Here is an 18,681-nt window from a genome sequence, read left to right on the forward strand (position 1 = left end):
AAAAAAAAAGAAAAGAAAAAGAAAAGGTCGAATGAAGAACCAGCACCAAATAAGCTGCTAATATAGAGCAAACCCGTATACTGTATGCTCTGCAGAAACCTGTCTGGAATGAATCATCAAATAAATGTAAAACATTTTCCGAGAAGTAAAAGATCATTAACAAGAACATCTGCAAAACAAATTCATCTACACTATATTGGCGTCCATAATGACACTAAAGGATTACTAAAATCTCTGAAACACCAGTTTTGTTTGCAACCAATGGAACCATGCACATGGTAATACACTTAGTCACCATGGATGCAGATGATGGCAGAGTGATAAAGCCTATTCTACAGAATCCTACATTTCAATAAGAACGGCTGAATGAAACTGCTGTGGGTCATCAAGCTCCGATGAGACAAGAGGCCACTTGGACACCCGATGAAAGAAAATTTGTCATATGTAGTTCATAAACCTTTTAGAAGGGTCCCAAAAGAAGAACCTGAGCTTTAACTTCTAGTTGTCCAGATAGTTGTAAATATTTAAACATACGCTAAACAGTAATAACATTAACATCATATACATTATCAATTATATACTAGTAAATTGTGACAGCATCATGGGCACACCAGACTATGCCTGTTGGGAACAAAGGATACCCTGTCTGGTCCAATCACACAGAAAGCCAAATAAGAACAAATTGACTATGATAGAAAGACATCAGGACACCACAGCCTACTGCAGATTAAAGGGTTCATACCAGTTCAGTATAATACTCTACGTCCATGAGTCCCCCAGATCTGCTCCTTTACCTAAAGGCAAATCGATTTACAAAAATGCTTGGCTAAATACAGTACATAGGCTTTTAGCTTAGACCTAAACTGAGACGGAGACTGTGTCTAAGTCCCGAACATCAACTGGAAGAGTACTCCATAATTTTTGGGGTTGTAAAGTAAAAGCTCCGCTACCCCTGCTGTAATTTTCATAATACGTGGTACTGATAAGCGGCCTGCATCTTTTAATCGAAGCCTGGCACAGTGGATCATAAGACACTAGCAGTTCACTCAGATACTTTTAGTGAGACTTTTAGTGTTTTATAGGTGAATAGTAGGGTTTGAAAAACAGTGAGAAATTTCAGTGGGAGCCAAGATGGATAAGATAAGGGTGATTGTATCTTCTGGTTATAGTGAGGACTCTCACTGCTGCATTCTGGACTAACTTGATCTTGTTTATGCATCTAGTTGAACATCCAGACAGTTAGTTGTTACAATAATCCAACGTAGAGGTGATAAAATCATGAACTAATTTTTAATATATCACAATATATTTCTTTATCTTGGCCATATGTGTGAGATGAAAGAATGCTATCTTGGTCGAATTATCTACAGTATATAAGCATCAAAGAACAGATCTATAATCACACCAAGGTCTTTACTGCTGTACATGTTTAAGCAGAAAGTTTGTGGTCCTAGTACCAGTACTTCTAGTAATCTTAAGCAAAAGGAAGTTAATTAGAATCCAGTCGCCCTGAGGTCTGATAAGTCCAGATTCACACTATTGCATAGCGATGGGTGTGTCGGGGTAAGAAGGGAACCACATGAAGCAATGCACCCATCATGCATAGTGTCTACTGTACAAGCCTCATGAGACAGTATTATGATCTGGAGTTGCTTCAGTTGCTCAGGTCTAGACTCAGCAAAATTACATGGCTATAAAATAAAGTCAGATGATAACCTGAATGTAGTGAATGATCAGGTTATCACATCTATGAACATATTCCAGGACTCAAATTGTGGTACTGGGAGCATAAAGAAACCTTTAGACATGAATCGGCCACCTCATTGCATACCTTAAATCAAAGCTGAAGGCTGTTGGACAAATTTTAGATTGGCAAACAAATCAAACCAAAAAATAAATGTTTTTTTGTTCAGTCTTTAAGTTTTAAGAGTTTAAAGTGGGGCTGTCAATAATAATGAGTCCACACATGTAATTAAGTCCACACATGTAATGCATTACTTTCGTCTTTTAACGCAAATGAATCTTATGACCAAGCTTGACCCTATTGGCTACCCATGATTGCCGCAGGGTTACCCGGCTATGTGTGATAATGGTGCGTTTAATGCATAAATGATTGAGGAAACATCACAAGGTGTGCTGATTGGCCAGTTTTATTATAAAAAGCTTCGACGTGAACATTAGGATAAAACCCAGAAAAAGGTGTGCTCAAGCTATCTTTAAGGGGAACTCTTTTTACAAAAATACGTTAAAATGTAAGATGTGGGAGTGGTTGCTCAGGGGTCTCTAATTTGTAAATTTTTTTAATCTTGAAGATCCAGGTTCGAGTCCCTTCACATACTACCCAGCCACTTCATGCAGTGCCGGTCCCATTTGAAAGATTTTAATGTAACATTTGTTAAATGTTAATGTTTGAGATATTATAAAACTGTGTACAGTGGAACCTTGAATTGCGAGCATAATTCTTTCGGGAAGCATGCTTCGAAACCAAAACACTCGTAAAAAGCAAAATGAATTTTCCCGTTGGAAATAATGGAAACACTGATGATTTGTTAAGTTAAATATTTATATAAAAATTATTTATACAAAATACTAAGTAAAAATAAAACAAATGAACTGGCACCTTACCTTAATAATACCAAAAGAGCAGTGTTTCCCTTGGTTTAATGCATGCACAGACACACACACACTAACAGAAACACTGCTCTGTTGGAAAACATCTTTAACAAGGAACCTCTCTAATAAACTGCACACACACACAAACACACACACACACTAAATGGAATCTCTGACAGAGAGAGACTCCGAATCTTTAAGAAGGAACCTCTCAATTGACACTTGCTTTTTCTTTACACGTGCACACACACGGCCACAATGTTATATTAAACATGCTCGGATGTTAACTATACGAGACCAGACTGAGCATGGGAAACGATTACCCACAATCCCACAGCACGCGCAAGAGAAGAATTATTGGCACAGCGACACTCGACAGACAAAGCGCATGCGTACCACCCGTATATCAAGTCCTTGAATGTTTATTAAGTTAGAATTCATTAAAAATTTTGCTCGTCTTGCAGACTGAGTTACTCGCAATCCAAGGTTCCGCTGTAATCTGTTTTCTCTAACTAGTTTGTCATGTAGTCCTTCATTCCTATAACTGCATATTTATAATGAAAGTAAATCTGTGTATTTCAAAATTGTGATTAATCATGATTTATCACACACTATAACTGATTAACTAGATTAAATTGGATTTTATTCCATTGACAGCACCAGTTTAAAGATATGTGCCTTTAGTAATCTGCCAATTTTAGAGGTTTGAATTGCACATTCAATTTAATAGCTCAAAAATCATCTATAACTCTTGTGTAAATAAGAATATTTTCCAGCATGGATTAGAATTTATTCACTTCAAATAGAAATGCATGTCAGCACTGAGATTTGTTTAAAGTAGCACGAATAGGCTGAATTTTAACTGATTGTCTTGATTAATCTTATTGCCTTGTGTATTATACTAATTAGACATATGAAAGCATTATCTGATTCTATAAAACCACACAAATCTATACAACAGCGTTTAAACAATTACAAAAAGTTTATTGATTTAACGGTTGATTGCTTTATTGATTTATATCTAAATCTTTCAAAAATATTGCACACTTCATGTACAAAAGTAGAACTTAAAAAGAAAAAACATGTTCATACCAACAATGTGGCATCTAAACAAAAATGAATCATAGATGCAATTTCTAATTATGAACAGGTACAAAATATACAACTCTCTGATCCAAAAACCTTCATCCATAAGAGCTTACAGATTTTAAAGTCAGACCTGTCTGTACCTTCTGTAGGTCCGTCATGCAGTCCACTTTATATATATTAAAGACATATTAAATATATTTATAAAGGTATAGATTTAGTTTTTTTTAATTTTCCCTTCAAATGGCATAAATAAAATTTTTGCCAAGTAGCAGCATGGTGAGCAAAGGTTATGAAATGAATTATTTTCGAAATTAAATTTCTAAACAAATGTTTGCTACAGTATGTTCATTTGAACATTTAAATTAATGCTTTTTTCATTTGTATGTATAGCTACGGTGCTTTAAGAAAAAGAAAATCAATGGTCATTATGACTAATCAAATAATTAGCACAGACTACCTGCGATTAGTATGAGATCACGATAACAAATATTGATATCAATTAAAATGTATTTCAAAATACTGATAGATAATTAGAAAGTGTAAAGGCTTATTTGTGAACAACGTACAGTGTGTTGTCCTTAAAAACAGAACATGTTTTTTTCCTATACATTTACAAAGATTCCTAATTATGAAATTAATTTAGAAATGATTGGCACGGACAAAAAGCAGCATGTGACCGACAACTATACATAACTGTATTTTGCAACTTATATAGCAAATGTGTTAGCATACAATGTGAAATTTGGCTATGAGAATCTCTAAGATCAAATCTGAAAAAAAATCTGAAAACATCTAGGGCTCTTGTGGAGGTAAAGCAGATGCCTGGATGGTGCCTAGTCTTCCATTGACTTTAACGGTTTTTGTCGTCACCGGAACCTGAGAAATAATAATAAAAAAATAAATAAATTACAAAAAAAACACACAAAAGTTGCAGGTAAAACCTTGGAATTTATAACATAATCTAAGAAGTGTACTTTTGTTTAATTTTTATCTTTGTGAATTAGCTCGGTTAGCTAATTTCTTCCATTTATGCCAACAGTTACAGTAGTAAACCTGTAACTTTTTTTTTACAAGTTTTTAACAATTCTTAATTTTAAAAACAGCAATCATTGACCAGTGGTGTTTTATTTCCCACATAAATGACACCCAACACGAATCTTTCATCATTTGCTAGCTATACAAGTGCTGGTTCCTTCAAACTACGTCCTTACTTTCCGAAGTCGTTCGGCCCCGGCGCCTGAACGGATGGCCTCCAGCAGTGCCTCTCTGGCAGACTCTGGGTTTCCCCCTGCAGGCAGCACCACAGTCCGCTTAGCTGAGGACGTAGGAGGAGGTGGTGGTGGAGGAGGTGTAAAGGCTGGTGGTGGTGGGGCAAAGGTTGGTGGTGGTGGCGGTGTAAAGGTTGGTTGTGGTGGCGTAAGGATTGGTGGTGGTTGTGGAGGCATGAACGCAGGAGGACCTGGAGGACTCGTGTGTCTCTGCTCCGACCGGTTCTCCTCAGTTTTCCTGAACTGCTCCAGCTCAGCGGCGGCTGACGAGTTTGTCTAAAAGTCACAGTGAAGAGGTTGAGATTGTCTACTGAAACAAAAACAAACAGATCTGATTGACCATAAATTCATTAAGGTTACCTTCTTAAGTCTCGTCGAATTACTATCAGCTCGGATGGCTGACAGGAGAGCAGAATGTTCGTTTTCGGGCTTCACGTATGATGGCTTCTTCAGCATGCTGGTCCTGGAAGAGTCCGATACCTGGGCGCAAATACGGACAGTCACATCTTTTTTTTTTGCCACACCATGTGACAGAAACCAAGTGCACATTAACAACAATTCTTCACCACTGCAACAAGTAAAACAAAGCTAGCTAACACACATTTAAATTCAGCTAGCTAAAGCACAAGAATTGTTGGTTTTTGGTATCATAGTTCATATGCCTGGGAAGGCAGGCAATCGAATACTTATATATACACCAATAATGTGGCATCTAAACAAAATGAATCAAAGATGCAATTTCTAATTATGGACAAAAATTTAATTGCTTGCAATTTAAAACAAACAAACAAAGAAATTAGTCAGTGTGTTGATACATACATGAATCGCCCCACAGAAGAATCATGATACATCACTAAATTGATTTTTTCCCCTATTTCTAAAATATAATATGCTGTACCACCAGTGACTGATTAATAATAACAATTAATTGTTAACACAAACGAACAAAAAAGTACTCATGTATCATTACTATATGATACTATATACTATAATTATTATATCTGAAGGTTAGCCCCTTATGACAAGGAACTAACAATGAGGATTATGTGTTGAAAATGATAAATTAACATTTTAACAAAGTTCCTTAGTTAATTACTAAGTATATATGTGATGTATTTTTTGCAAGCAAGCTTATCTTGGAATGAAAATTGCGTTTCCTGTTTGGGATACTGCACCTTTCTGAGACGGTCCACTCCCCCTCCTGACTGAATCGCCTCCATGAGCGAACTGTGAAGAGACGTCTCCTTCTCTACCGACTTCAGCACCACAGGCTTAAACTTTTTAACCGGCCCAAATGGACTGGGCTGAATACCAAGACTGTGTAACTCTGGTTTCTTTGCTACTGCTGGACGAAGAGTGTTTACTGTACTGTTCATGGGCAAAGAGTTTCCTGGGTTTTTTTTCACCGACATGTTCTCTTTAGAAGAAGACAGTGTGGGTTCAGACCGTGTAGAAATGCCTGCTTGCCGTTGAGGCTCGCTGTTTACTCGGCTGGAATTCAGAGCTTTAGTGCTAGATACATTTGTACCAATGATTTGTGGTTCTCTAGAGATTTCCTGCTTCTCTGGAGTATAACTTTGGTAGGGGTTGGCGGCAGGAAGAAAAGGCACAGAGTTTACAGATGCATCCGAAGCCTTACGATTTGACACTGCTTGCACAGGTTTTAGGTCGTTCTTAAAGGCTTGGCTGGTTACCTGCTTTTGTCCAGCACACATGGACTCTGGAAGCTCCTGAACACCATCTACTTTGCTTGAGGAAATCCCTGTATACCTAGTAATAGCTGAAGCCACATAATGACTTGAAGTTCTTTTGGAAGGCTTGAGGAAAGTAAGATTCTTCCTTTGCTCTGTAAAAAACATATTTTCGGCAGGATCCGAAACAGCAAGCTTTTTCATTACTGCAGATGCGAGGTTGGTGCTTGGCCCGTTGACCTGTTTCGAGGGTTCCGTAATGCTTGACTTCTCTGGATGTTGTGACACTGCTGCTACAGGTAACGGTTTGGGTGTTACAACTTCTTCAGTCTTTACAGATGCTCTTTTATAGGCACTAGGTGATGGATCCTCCTTTCTAGCTGAACTCCAGAAGGCCTTAGCTTTGTCCAGGAGTGGAGAATCCCGGTCATCACCTGTCTCGTCAAGGAGATCAGATGTGTCCTGAACCTCTCTCTGTGTAACCATGTTACCCAACTCATCGATTTTTATGGCACCCATACGCAAGGAGCCTACAGACTTGACCTGATTTTGGGACCCGGCTGGTTTAGCAGGGACGATGGTAAAGGTCTTCAGGCCGAACTTAGAAACTGGGTTCTTGCTGATCATGTTTTGAGATTTGACAGATGAGGCTCTGTTGAATTCTGTGCTTCCATTGCTATGGCACTGTACTGTTGGTGGAGGCCGAAGTCTACTTTCAAGAACATTCTGTGCACTACTGGTAACAGTAGACACTGAAAGACTTTGAGATGTCAGCTTCTGTTTATCCGGTTCATCTCTACCCTTAATTCCTGGGCTTATAGCGACCTTCTCTGATTGCTCCTTCTTGTCACCTGACTGAATCCGATCTACTTGCGATGGACTGATTGATTTCTTTGACATGTGTGCGTTGTTGTTTTTGTTCTGGAGATCTACGACTAGCTTGTTTGAGCCATCTTCTGGTTCACAGATCTTCTTACTGCGCTGTAGTGCCGCCTCAAAAACATTCAAGCTAGCTGAATAGTCATCAATGACTTCATCAATTGCTGTAACTGGAACATCTATATCGACCACAGACACGGGGATCTCATCCTCCATGCACACAGGTTCCTCATAAGAGTGATCGATTTCTAATTGGAAGGAAAGAGAGTTGAAGTGGATATTAGATCTTTATGCTAGATTTCAGAATAGGATTAATGCTAGACAGGAGGAGGATTTCTTTTAGGTTGTAATATAAACTTAATTTTTTTTTACTTGTACCACCTGCTAAGTCTGCATCTAAATCAGCCAAGGTTAAGTGGATCTGGGCAGTGATTGCAGGGTCTTCCTCATAGCCGTTGTTTCTCTTGACTGATTGGTTCCCAGGTCGCATGTTTCCGCTGTTTGCACAGAGAACACCGTAGTTACCGAATGAGAGCAATTGCTTCAACATGTTCACTAACATTTAGCTATTGTTCAGGCATTTATCTTCTCTTAATGAGACCAGAAAATTAACTAATGAGCTGCAGATTCAACATGTCCAAAATCAATCCAGAACCTCACTTGATTTACTAGTGTGAGGTAAAAAAAAATTACATTTAATGCTGACAATTATTATTATTTTTTTGCCCACAGTTAAAAGAGACATTCCTTTCACCACCTACTGGATATACAACCTTTTTAATTTGCCTGAGCTCGAAAAATAGCTCTTTCCTGGAAGACTGAAATAGCTGTTTCCTGGAAGACTTTCTTGGACGTTCACAGAAACAAAGTTTTAAGTGACTCTGCAAGCACAGGCAGCTCCTATTCCTGCTCCTAAAGTCATTAGAGCTTTTGGCTCTTTAAAATGCTAGACTTAGCTGAAGTACTATGCAAAACAAGCCAGGCTGTGCTATCTCCACTTAACGTGGGAGCGCTCCAGCTTGTCCCAATGGCAGGGACAAGGACCCAAGCAGCAGTGTTTGCAAACGAGCCCATAGATAAGGGATTTTTTTATTCCAGATTCCTAATTTAGGATGTTTTTTTTTAGTTTTAGTTTTAATTACCTGTGGCGCGAGCCCCATGTGGCACAGCCCTCATCGCTGTCGCAGTCTTCCTGAGGTTGGGTAGGGCTCAGAGAGGAATCAGGACCTAGGGAAACCGTGTCCTCAGGGGAAGTAGTTGGAGAGTCAGCCATTCCGTCAGACGGTGCGTAACCTTGATCGGCGAAGCTTTCGCTGCTGCACATGGACACTGTCTCGGCTTCCTGCTCTGCTGTGTGCAGCCAGACTACAGTCAGGCCGTCCAGCAGGGACAAAATGGACAACGGTTAGCATTAGGATCACCTTTTAGTCTATTATTTTTTGTAACATCATTAAACTATGTATTTTAGTGGGTTTAGTAGTTTGCTACTGTGCATGCCCCAGAACCCAGTGGAGTCAAGGTGTCACACAAGATCAATCTATAAGCCAGGACACACATAGTCTCATTTTTAAACTACATCCAGTGTACGAGGTCCGTCTAAAAAAAACGTTGAGCCATTGATAATACGAGAACGGTTTTGTGACCGTTGATGTAACCAGGCAACCAAGGAGAGACTGAAATGCGCACACGTAAAAAAAACACAGCATTTGGAAGACCTGGAACATGCAGAACACCTGAGAATGATGAATGTGTAGAGAGTGCAATCAACAAAGATTGTCAACTGACAGTGCGAGAACTAGAAGCTGATTCTGAGATTCCGAAAACTACTGCGTCTGAGACTTTGACGCAGGATCTTTCCATGAAACGTGCCCCTGGGAAAAGGGTGTGTGAGGTCCCAAAGTGTTTACTTTGGGCACGGAGGCATTACTGCCCCAAGTTCAATGTTGCTACAACATTAATATTGCAATATTATAAAATTACATGGCTCGATAGTTTTACAAAAAGCGACACCGTATACCTTCCATGAGATGATGTCACTTGTTATTAACGGGGAAATGCTGTATAAGATAGTTATGATTATCAATATGTTAGCCTAGTCTCCAAAGCAAGAACTAATCCTATTTAAAAAACAAAACAAAACACATATACACACACACACACATTTAACTAAGGAGGTCAATACATACAATGACAGTAAATGAGAAAGCCATCACGGCAGAAGTGCGATGCATCGAAGCATGCACATACAGGTAACGAGCATTAGGAGCTTTTCTGGGAAAAGGTGTGATCTCATCCAGTTTGACTGTCGAACACGACAGTTTGGTAACGACGTTGCCTGGTCTAATGAACCTGCAGGCTAGAATTGTGTAATATTGAGGATGTTTTGTGATAAAGCAGGAGTCACTGTTGTGACTGTAGACTTCAATTCTAAACCCGATGAACCTTGGCTTTTTTAACTCCAGCAAAAATGGTCTGAAATTCATGGAAGGAAGCCAACCTAAACAAGTTGTAGGATTACGCGCGCTCTCTGCTCGCGCTGTGTTAACGTGCATGATTGCACTGACATTACCTGATTCTTTTCACTTGTTGCTTTTAGCACTGCATTTTATTTTCTCTTTCAAAAATCCAGCACAACTACCCCCCCCCGCCCCGCCCCAGATCTCACTCATCCTGTCCTGACAACAGCCTCACGTTCCTGCTGCTTTCGCCTTCCAATTTCAGAACACACACGGTCATGTAAAAACCCCTAAAATAAAAAAATATATATAAAAATCTTTAGGAAGCTAGAAGGTAAATCTGCTGTACTATTCATGACATAAAAGATGGAACTATTTGAACCAACCACTGGGTAACCTTGGGTCATGTGGTGTGTGTGTGTGTGTGTGTGTGTGTGTGTGTGGACGTGCTGTAGACTCCAGTTCCTGGATGTGTCATGAGTCACATGCTGTTTCCCAACCGTTTCCCAGCAGAGCTCTTAAAACATGGCAGCTGCGACCACAGATCTCTCTCTCTCTCGCACACACACACACACACACACAATTAATGACACAGCACTTGCTTATGCATATAAGTCTCTTATGCGCTCAAAGCTTGATCTTGGACCACAACTGGACAGCGGTTCTAACTCACTACATTTACACATCGCAGCAAAACACGCTCGTGCACAGTTAGTAAAATGTGTAAGCAGACACGGTGCCGGTGCCTCAGAACACCACCACAGAGTTTGAGTCACACCAAGGCGAATAACAAGCACTTGACTGTACTACCACAGTTTGGTATTAAATTTGATATCAGGTCAAATTTCAGTTCTTTTCTGTTAGTAGTTCCGACGGCGGTGCCGCTGTTAGTGGAGGATTTCTGACTGGTGGCTTGTTTCCCACACTGTAGTACCTGATACACTCGAACACACCGGGTCAGGCTCGCTGCTGTGCTCGGGACGGTCCGCTGGCACTCGTAGATGGGGGTCTGGCACATTCTACAGACCAACTGATGCACTGCGTTCATCAATTATCATATACATACATACAGACAGGGCGGCTTATGTCTTAGGGGCTTTTATTAATAAAAAGGTCAAAGAGTTCATACTTTATAAGATAATCGGTAGCTTTACCATAGTGGACCTCATGTAAGCAATAAATCTACACTATTTATTTATTTGTTTATAAATTGTAAAAGGGAATTATTTTCTTTTGGATCATCCAAATGAAGACAGGTTCTTTCCTCTTGAGGTTTCTTTGAGCCTCCTTATCTCAGGGAATGTTTCCACGCCACCATCACCTCCTGCTTCCTTATTACGGACAAACTGCTAAAGCTATACACAAAAAAAAAAAAAAATGTAAAGCTAGAATTTTTTTTTTCTATAAAATGGAATTGAATACGGCACTGTGATTCAATGAGTCCGCCTCACTCTCGGGCTAAGTGCGATGGTCTTTACGCAACTACGGGAAGTCCCCAACTTATGAACATTTCTGCAGATATGAATGGACCGCGGACAAATTGCCAAAGTAGCTAGATAGAGATAGAGTGTGTTATGCCCTAATGGCGTGTAAACAACCATTGTGATCATTTGCTTATTATTAGTAAAAGAAACGTCTTCAATTCCAAATTGTGTCCAAATTTATTTAGTTTAATGCGAATTTGAAAAACACAGCTGAAAATTTCACACTATCATGGCTGAATCTCCTTTTGCTTGATCCCCAACGTCGGACAAGTGCCCGCCTGCTCATGGAACCGGTTGCACAGACCACGTCGAGGTAGTGGTAAGAGCGATCGTATGACAAAGATGTATCAGTTTTGTCTCAGTGTGACAGTTTTATCAACATTTCGCGACTTTCCAACAGGCAGAGCAGAACAAGCCGGTCGCAATTCGTATAAAATCAAACATCCAGGAGGACCCAGGTTAACACAGATGCATTCAGTCATTTAATTAGCACACGACAGTACAAATACTTCTTTGTTATGTTTTTGTTCAACTGACAATACTGATTGAAAGGAAACGTGATTGACAAAAAAAAAAAACATTACACATCACTCATGCTAGCATAACAAAGGCAGGAACTCTTCAAACTCTTCAATCCCTCAATACAAACATCTGGAGGCCATCCTAACTGTAGGCATCTGAAATGGCAGACCATTGGTTCGACTGTGTCCCAAAAGAAAGGAGTTCAGGAAAGTGCAAAAAGTGAAAAGATATTTGCTGTTCCAACAGAATACTGTGTTGTGTAATAAAAATGTTTCAAATGCAGCATGTTAGTACTCAAGTCCATTTGTTTTTTAATCCCAAAACACTAACTGCCTGGTTTGGGTGACCAAGGATAAAAATTGGGTCTTGCACAACTTACACAAGAAGACAATCTAAAAAATCTAAGCTTAACTGTTATTAAACTTGGCTGCTATAACAGAAAAGAAAATACCTTGATGCGACTAATAATATAACTAGAAATGGATAAAAAGTTTGTCCACTGATAAATTATAATCTGTAACTCGTCATAGTTACTTTGTGGTCATGTCACATCATCCAGTCTCTGATTATTTTCCACCAAACAGGACAATATGTCATATTTTATTCCATGCTTTGAGGAGTTTGTAATCTGGACTCATCAGACCACATGAACTTTTTTCATTGCTTCTAATTAATAATGTATTGGATAATTATTGATGCCAATAACATCAATAAATAACAAATGTTTGGCCAGGCAATGTATAATGCACAATATGCCTTCATATCTTAATGGCTGACTTTGGGCTTTGAAGGTCGCAGCATGTCCTTCACATGTAAAGCAATTTAGTCGTCATGCAACAACTTAGCAATGGCATCATCCTGAATCACATTCCCCTCCCCTCTGGCTACTAACCGTCCTTCTTAAAACTCTTTAACCAGCAAACGGCAAACCAACAAACAAACCTTCATCGCCCCCAAAATCCATCACCCAATCGCATGCAAGCAAACTGAGCCAAACTTTTCCCAAAATCACCTCCACACCCCCAGCTTTGGTAAACAAACATTTCCAGACATTTGTAAAAAAAATAAAATAAAAAATGGCTTGATTAAAAGAAAACATTACATTTGAAGATAAAATAATGGAAGGCAAAAAAGCAGAAAAGTTGAATGGAGGATAAAGGGAGAAGCGAGAAGCGAGGGACGGGCGCAGATGGAAGGGATGTCTGTTCATCGGCGTCCGGAGTGCATCAGGACGGGAGTGCAGCAGTATACTGCAGAAGGAATGAAAGCAAAAGAGAAAGGAAAGAGGAGAAAGGAAAGAAAAGGGAGAAAAAACAAAAAAGTGCTTTAGACGAAATGATATTGGAAAAAAACGGAAAGAAATCATAGCCTGAAAACTGAGCTCTAAAAGCCCCTGAGAAACTGACTAAAGTCGTATAGTGTAGCCTGATGCAGTCAGCAATTCATATGAAATATTTAAACTATGCCAAAACTGTGTCCTTTTTTTCTCAACGGTAAGCAATACTTTTTGTAGAGACTCTCTCTTGAACCCGAACGTGCTGGTATGCATGTGTGCATGCTCGCTAAAACATATCAGGAGGGTAGGCTGACCCACTGGCTGACTTTCTGTTTAGCCCTAACATAATTGCGTGCGGGAACGGGGCCAAACCAGATGATAAAAGACTTCTGACTGGAACATCTTTCCAGAGTAATAAATGGAGGCAAAGGAACATGCGGTGTTTATTACAACGACAATCTGACCATTTTGATTCATACACATTTCCACAATTTTCTTTTGATTCTGTAAAAGCTGCTTTGCAACAATGATTATTGTTAAAGATATACAAATAAAATGAATTTGCATTGAATATTAAGGATGTCAGACTTACGCTCATGTGTGTAGGTCATTATGGGAGGGGAGTCATCTCAGGGACAAGAAGATCATCAGTGTTAACTTTCATTAATCACTTACTGGTTTTGCTTGGCCCCTTCCATGATCTGGATATCTTTAGCAATTGGAATAATGTGGGAATTAATTCGCTAAACCCAGACTAAGACTTCGGATGTTGTTGCACCTGCTGTCACTTGCTTAGGTACTACATTTCGAATGGCACCGTAAAGGGATGACTGATTTGATGATTGCTACGAGTGTGTGAAGGCAATAATCTGCATACCTTCTAGTATATGTGCACGCAACTTTAACAAAGTCACAATGGGGTATATAGTGTAGCATTGGTCAACGACTCCAAGATTTTATTGACTGCATTTAGCTTTGATTAAACTGCACAGTTTGAATGATTCCTCATGCTCCCAGGTCAGGAAAACTCATAAACGTGATAACCTGGTCATTCAGTACATTCAGGTCCTGACTTTATTTTTCGGCCACACAATGTTGCTAAGTCTAGACCTGAGCAACTGAAGCAACCCCCGGATCATAACACTGCCTCCAGAGGCTTGTATGTTGGATGCTATGCATTTTGGGTTCTCAGTTCTTAACCCAGTTCCAATTATTTTAAATCTCCTTAACTGTTTTCAGTACTTGATGCAGGCTAACAACTCGACCCTTCTGTGCTGCCTTTTTTGGCTAGGCAGTGTAGTTCAAAATGACAGACAAGCATTACTTGGTTAATTTACCTACTGTGGAATTCATCAAGAAGTCCTACACATCAAGATGTGCTGCTTTGGGAGATACTGTCATGTCATACCCAAGACCAAGAACTAGAGCATGATTGGTCTTGTCTTTGAAATGGCAAGGCAGCCTTCCACTTTCACGATCAATGGCATCTATTACTTGATGCATACAGTTACTGGTTTCCTCAGCTCTGCTACGCCAAGACGTGAGCAAAAGTTTTGTAAAGATGCAAAAGGATAAAGCAAGTGTTGATGTCCACTGGCATCCCAGTGTGAGGTTTGGGAAAACAAACAAAACGGCAAGATTGCATCTGATGATCTGATGATCAGATGAGAAAAGGCTGCAGGCAGTTAGTTATGCAATTAGTAGAATGTTAGGTTAGCAGGAAAAATGGGGTCGCAACCATGATAGGGTCCAAAACCTTACACAGCACATACACAGACCTGGTTTGAGGTTTATAAAAAAGACACTACTTCACCCCTTAACAGTTCACTGTTGCCTTTCAACATGTATTAATGGAAAAATGATAACCTTAGTTAAGAAATTATCCCTTTAATCTGCAAAATGTAATTTCATCCATACTTTAAATGTAGCGAAACAACAACAAATAAAATAAACGGGTAGCCTGCCAACAAATTGGTTTAGATGTCCAAATGATAAAAGAAACAACTGATTTGTTGGATCTAATGGATGGAATGAATTTTTGACTATAAAATGCAAATAAGAAAAACAGTTAGTGAAAGCTTCATGGGTCTGTATCTTCTGTAAATTGTCCTTCATTTGGGGTTTAGTAAGCTCTCAACAACATCAACAAAAAAATCTAACTGTCTATACTGAAATCATTCGGTTGTAGTTTAAAGACTTGCTTCCATTCTCCCAAAAATATGTCCTTAATCTTTAGATAAATGCTGAAAACAAAGCAAACAGATATAAAACAACGGCCAGAGATGCTTACACTCTATGGCCAAAAGTAGTTGAACAGCTGTCCAACATAGCCTTGTTCTACCATAAGGTTTCAAGCACGTAGTTGTCTAAAATCTCAATGTACTCTGTAGCTTTAAGAAATTCCACTTTCATGGACCTAAGAGGCCCAAACCTGTTCCAGCATGATAATGCTTCTGTGCACAAAGTGAGGTCGAGGAAGACATGCCTTGCCAAGGTTGGTGTGGAGGAACTTGAGCGGTCTGCACAAAGCCCTGACATTACTTTCACTGAACACTTTTGGGATGAACTGGCCTGTGAACTGCACCTGAGAACTCCTTGCCTGACCCCACTAATGGACTTATGACTGAATAGACACAATTCCCTGTAGAAATGCTACAAAATTTTGTAGAAAGCCTTCCCAGAAGAGTGGAGCGTATAACAAACAGCACGGGGAAAGGGCTAAGGATCTGTAATGAAATGAGACCAAATGGAATACTGTATAAGAGGACGTGTCATTCTCACTGGGAACCAGTCAAATACAGCAGTATGCCTATGGCAATGGCCATCGGAAAGTGACACAGATACCTTATTCAAAAGGAGGAACTGAATAATAACCATAACAATATGTCTACCACATATTAAGTACTACAGTCACTTTATGACTTTGTTGAAGGTCCCAGTATGTATATGCAGGCGGACACTAAAGTATTCAGGTGGGTCTCACCACTGCTATTGGTTAGAAGGGGTGTAATAAAATAGCAAATTTCATAAATCATAACAGCCGTATGTCCTGATTTTTTTTATTACCCTTTATAACTTATATGTGCTCCTTGTAAAACCAACCTACTGATCCTGAGAGTACAGCACTGCTAAAAGTGGTTGCGTCATCTCAGCCAGTCTTTATCTGTGATTTGCTGACAGCAGGCAAATCCATCATCTTAATCTCTCCTTCCTTGGAGCTCATACGCGGGCTGCAGCTCGTCCCCGAGGGCAGAGTCATGTCCTCCTGGCGCTGAACAATCACTCTAAATGCTGCTGACTAAGCACGGCTGAGCGCCGATGATGGATGGATGCCAGAACACCTAAACTGCGTCACCGATAGCTTTAACACCTTGTCTTTAGCATGTCAACCTCGCCTTGAACGCGACACACCAACTTTTGCTAACTTGTGTAACGGACATCTAGCAAGCCATGCTCGAAAGGAAATATATAAAGAATAAACATGAATACTGAATATAATACATCAAATGTGCTGTTCAACCCTTTACTATATTTCTAAAGCCTTGCCATAGTACAGTTTTCCCCCCTAGAGAAGATAAGAAGCACTAGTCATTTATCAACACATGTACTGTAGGTATGTTTCCAACAATTGATAGCTAAAAGCAAAAAACTCAGTTCTCGAGATCACCACCCATCTATGACTTAGAGCCTACTCGTGAATGTAAATGGTTACCCGAGAACTCCCTCAACGTAACACACTCTACACTTTACTCAAATTTAGCTGGACTCTGGACCAGCTCTCTCCTCACGCACTTAGGCTCAGTCTCACTGCCCCCACATTTTCTTATATGTAAACTTGTGGCCAGTGAACCCAACACAGTTGAGTAAATGCTAAAATGATGAATTTGCAGATAAAGACTCCCTGTTGATGCTGCTGTTGTGCTTGGTACATTAACAAAACCGCTGCTTGTTTTGTTCAAATGGTTCATTTCATGAGCTCCTTGTAGTAAACCACTGAGTTATCTGGTTTCCACTATACATGGCTTTGGCTGTGTTTTTTAGACATTCTTTTTGCTGACTGCACAGTAAATCCTGCCAGAATGGCAACTTTAGACCCTGACATGAAGTAAAATCTCACCCAGGTAAAGCTTGCGCCTTTCAGCAGATTGTCCAATCGGCATCTTATCTGAGAATGTCCAATGCAACATCCAGTATTTACTCTGACAAACTCTGTTTTGTAAGCTGCAATTCAGTCTTGACCATCAGCTACCAGTCACCAGAAAGGCTTGAGGTCAAATGGCGCTCTCTGCCTTGCACAGAAACTACTCGATTGGGCCTGTCACTCACTTCAGGACAGTCGAATTGGAGTTGAAACAAGGAGTCCTGGCTGTGCACAAAATTGTTGTCCTGTATCTGGTCAATGTTGAATGAAGCACAGCTGGATACAAAACCACAATGTCCCAGAGTGGTACTCTGTGGTGGAGCTGGCCCATCAGCAAGGTCAAGACACATTGCCCCACGAATGGCCTCAGTGTGCAGTTTATAAATGTCTGCCTCTACTGCTGATCTTTAAGCAATCAGACCACAAAGTCCTGCTTGTGGCACCAAAATGGCCTACAAGGCCTTGGTTTCCAGCGCTCCTCTCACTTGTGGCCAGAATTCCATTGCAGTTTTTTCCCTGAATAGATCTGCTGTTCCATTGACAGTTGCCCAGTGTTCATAGAAACGCAAGTAAATACTCAAGTTTTTTTTTTTTTTTCCAATCACATGTTGCAGAAGCTTCGGAAATGCCTTCATGAAATGTTAGCAAAACATGCTACAGTTGACTGGATGTATTTTGAAAGTAGTGAAGTTTAGATTGTTCATCTAAATCAGGGGTCTCCAAATTCAGTCCTGGAGGGCCAGCAAAGTTTGTAATTCACACACACCCACTGAACCTAGTAATTAGTAGATTAGTTAAATCCGCTGTGTTTGAGAAGAAGAATCACCAAACTGTGTTGGACTGGATTTGGGGAACCCTATTCTGAATAATAAGAGTAACAAGAATTAATATAGGTGTTCCTCCTTCTGTAATGAAATAGATGGTATTGCACGAGGTACATGTTAGTAAGGTCCGTTTGCAGGTCTGTTACAGCAGGCAAAAGCAAGAGAATCTTTGTTAATGAAGATATATAAACATAGTTCCCAAAGTGCAATACCTTTTTTTGTGGCATTAACATAGGGCCATGGATAATTTTGTAGTTGACGCACAAAAAAGTTTAATTCATAGTGATTACAGTGTTGATCAACATCCTTAAAATTTAAACTTGCTCCAAGGATAGTTATTTATAATTGGTCCTTACACTACCTACCTTTTAAAATGTTTTGCCTTCAATTGATTCCAAATAGACAGAGCCCAGGATTACAGGGGCACCAAGCTGGGAC

At 39.8% G+C, this 18,681-nt stretch overlaps 1 protein-coding gene across 7 annotated transcripts in view; it reads right to left on the bottom strand.

The window, feature by feature from the left end:
• Nucleotides 1–3,593: 3,593 nt before the first annotated feature.
• cobl (cordon-bleu WH2 repeat protein) overlaps nucleotides 3,594–18,681 on the bottom strand; it is a 62,003-nt gene continuing 46,915 nt past the window's right edge. For all 7 annotated transcript variants that reach the window (XM_053494534.1, XM_053494533.1, XM_053494536.1 and 4 more), the window contains 6 exons: nucleotides 8,683–8,905; nucleotides 7,922–8,037; nucleotides 6,146–7,788; nucleotides 5,331–5,450; nucleotides 4,914–5,246; nucleotides 3,594–4,578 (listed from right to left, as the gene is read on the bottom strand). In XM_053494534.1, coding sequence (XP_053350509.1) covers nucleotides 4,495–4,578; nucleotides 4,914–5,246; nucleotides 5,331–5,450; nucleotides 6,146–7,788; nucleotides 7,922–8,037; nucleotides 8,683–8,905 — 2,519 coding nt within the window. In that variant the 3' untranslated portion in view covers nucleotides 3,594–4,494. The remainder of the gene's footprint in view (nucleotides 4,579–4,913; nucleotides 5,247–5,330; nucleotides 5,451–6,145; nucleotides 7,789–7,921; nucleotides 8,038–8,682; nucleotides 8,906–18,681) is intronic.

The sequence above is a fragment of the Clarias gariepinus genome, chromosome 4 (assembly GCF_024256425.1).
Source record: "Clarias gariepinus isolate MV-2021 ecotype Netherlands chromosome 4, CGAR_prim_01v2, whole genome shotgun sequence".
NCBI classification, from domain to species: domain Eukaryota; kingdom Metazoa; phylum Chordata; class Actinopteri; order Siluriformes; family Clariidae; genus Clarias; species Clarias gariepinus.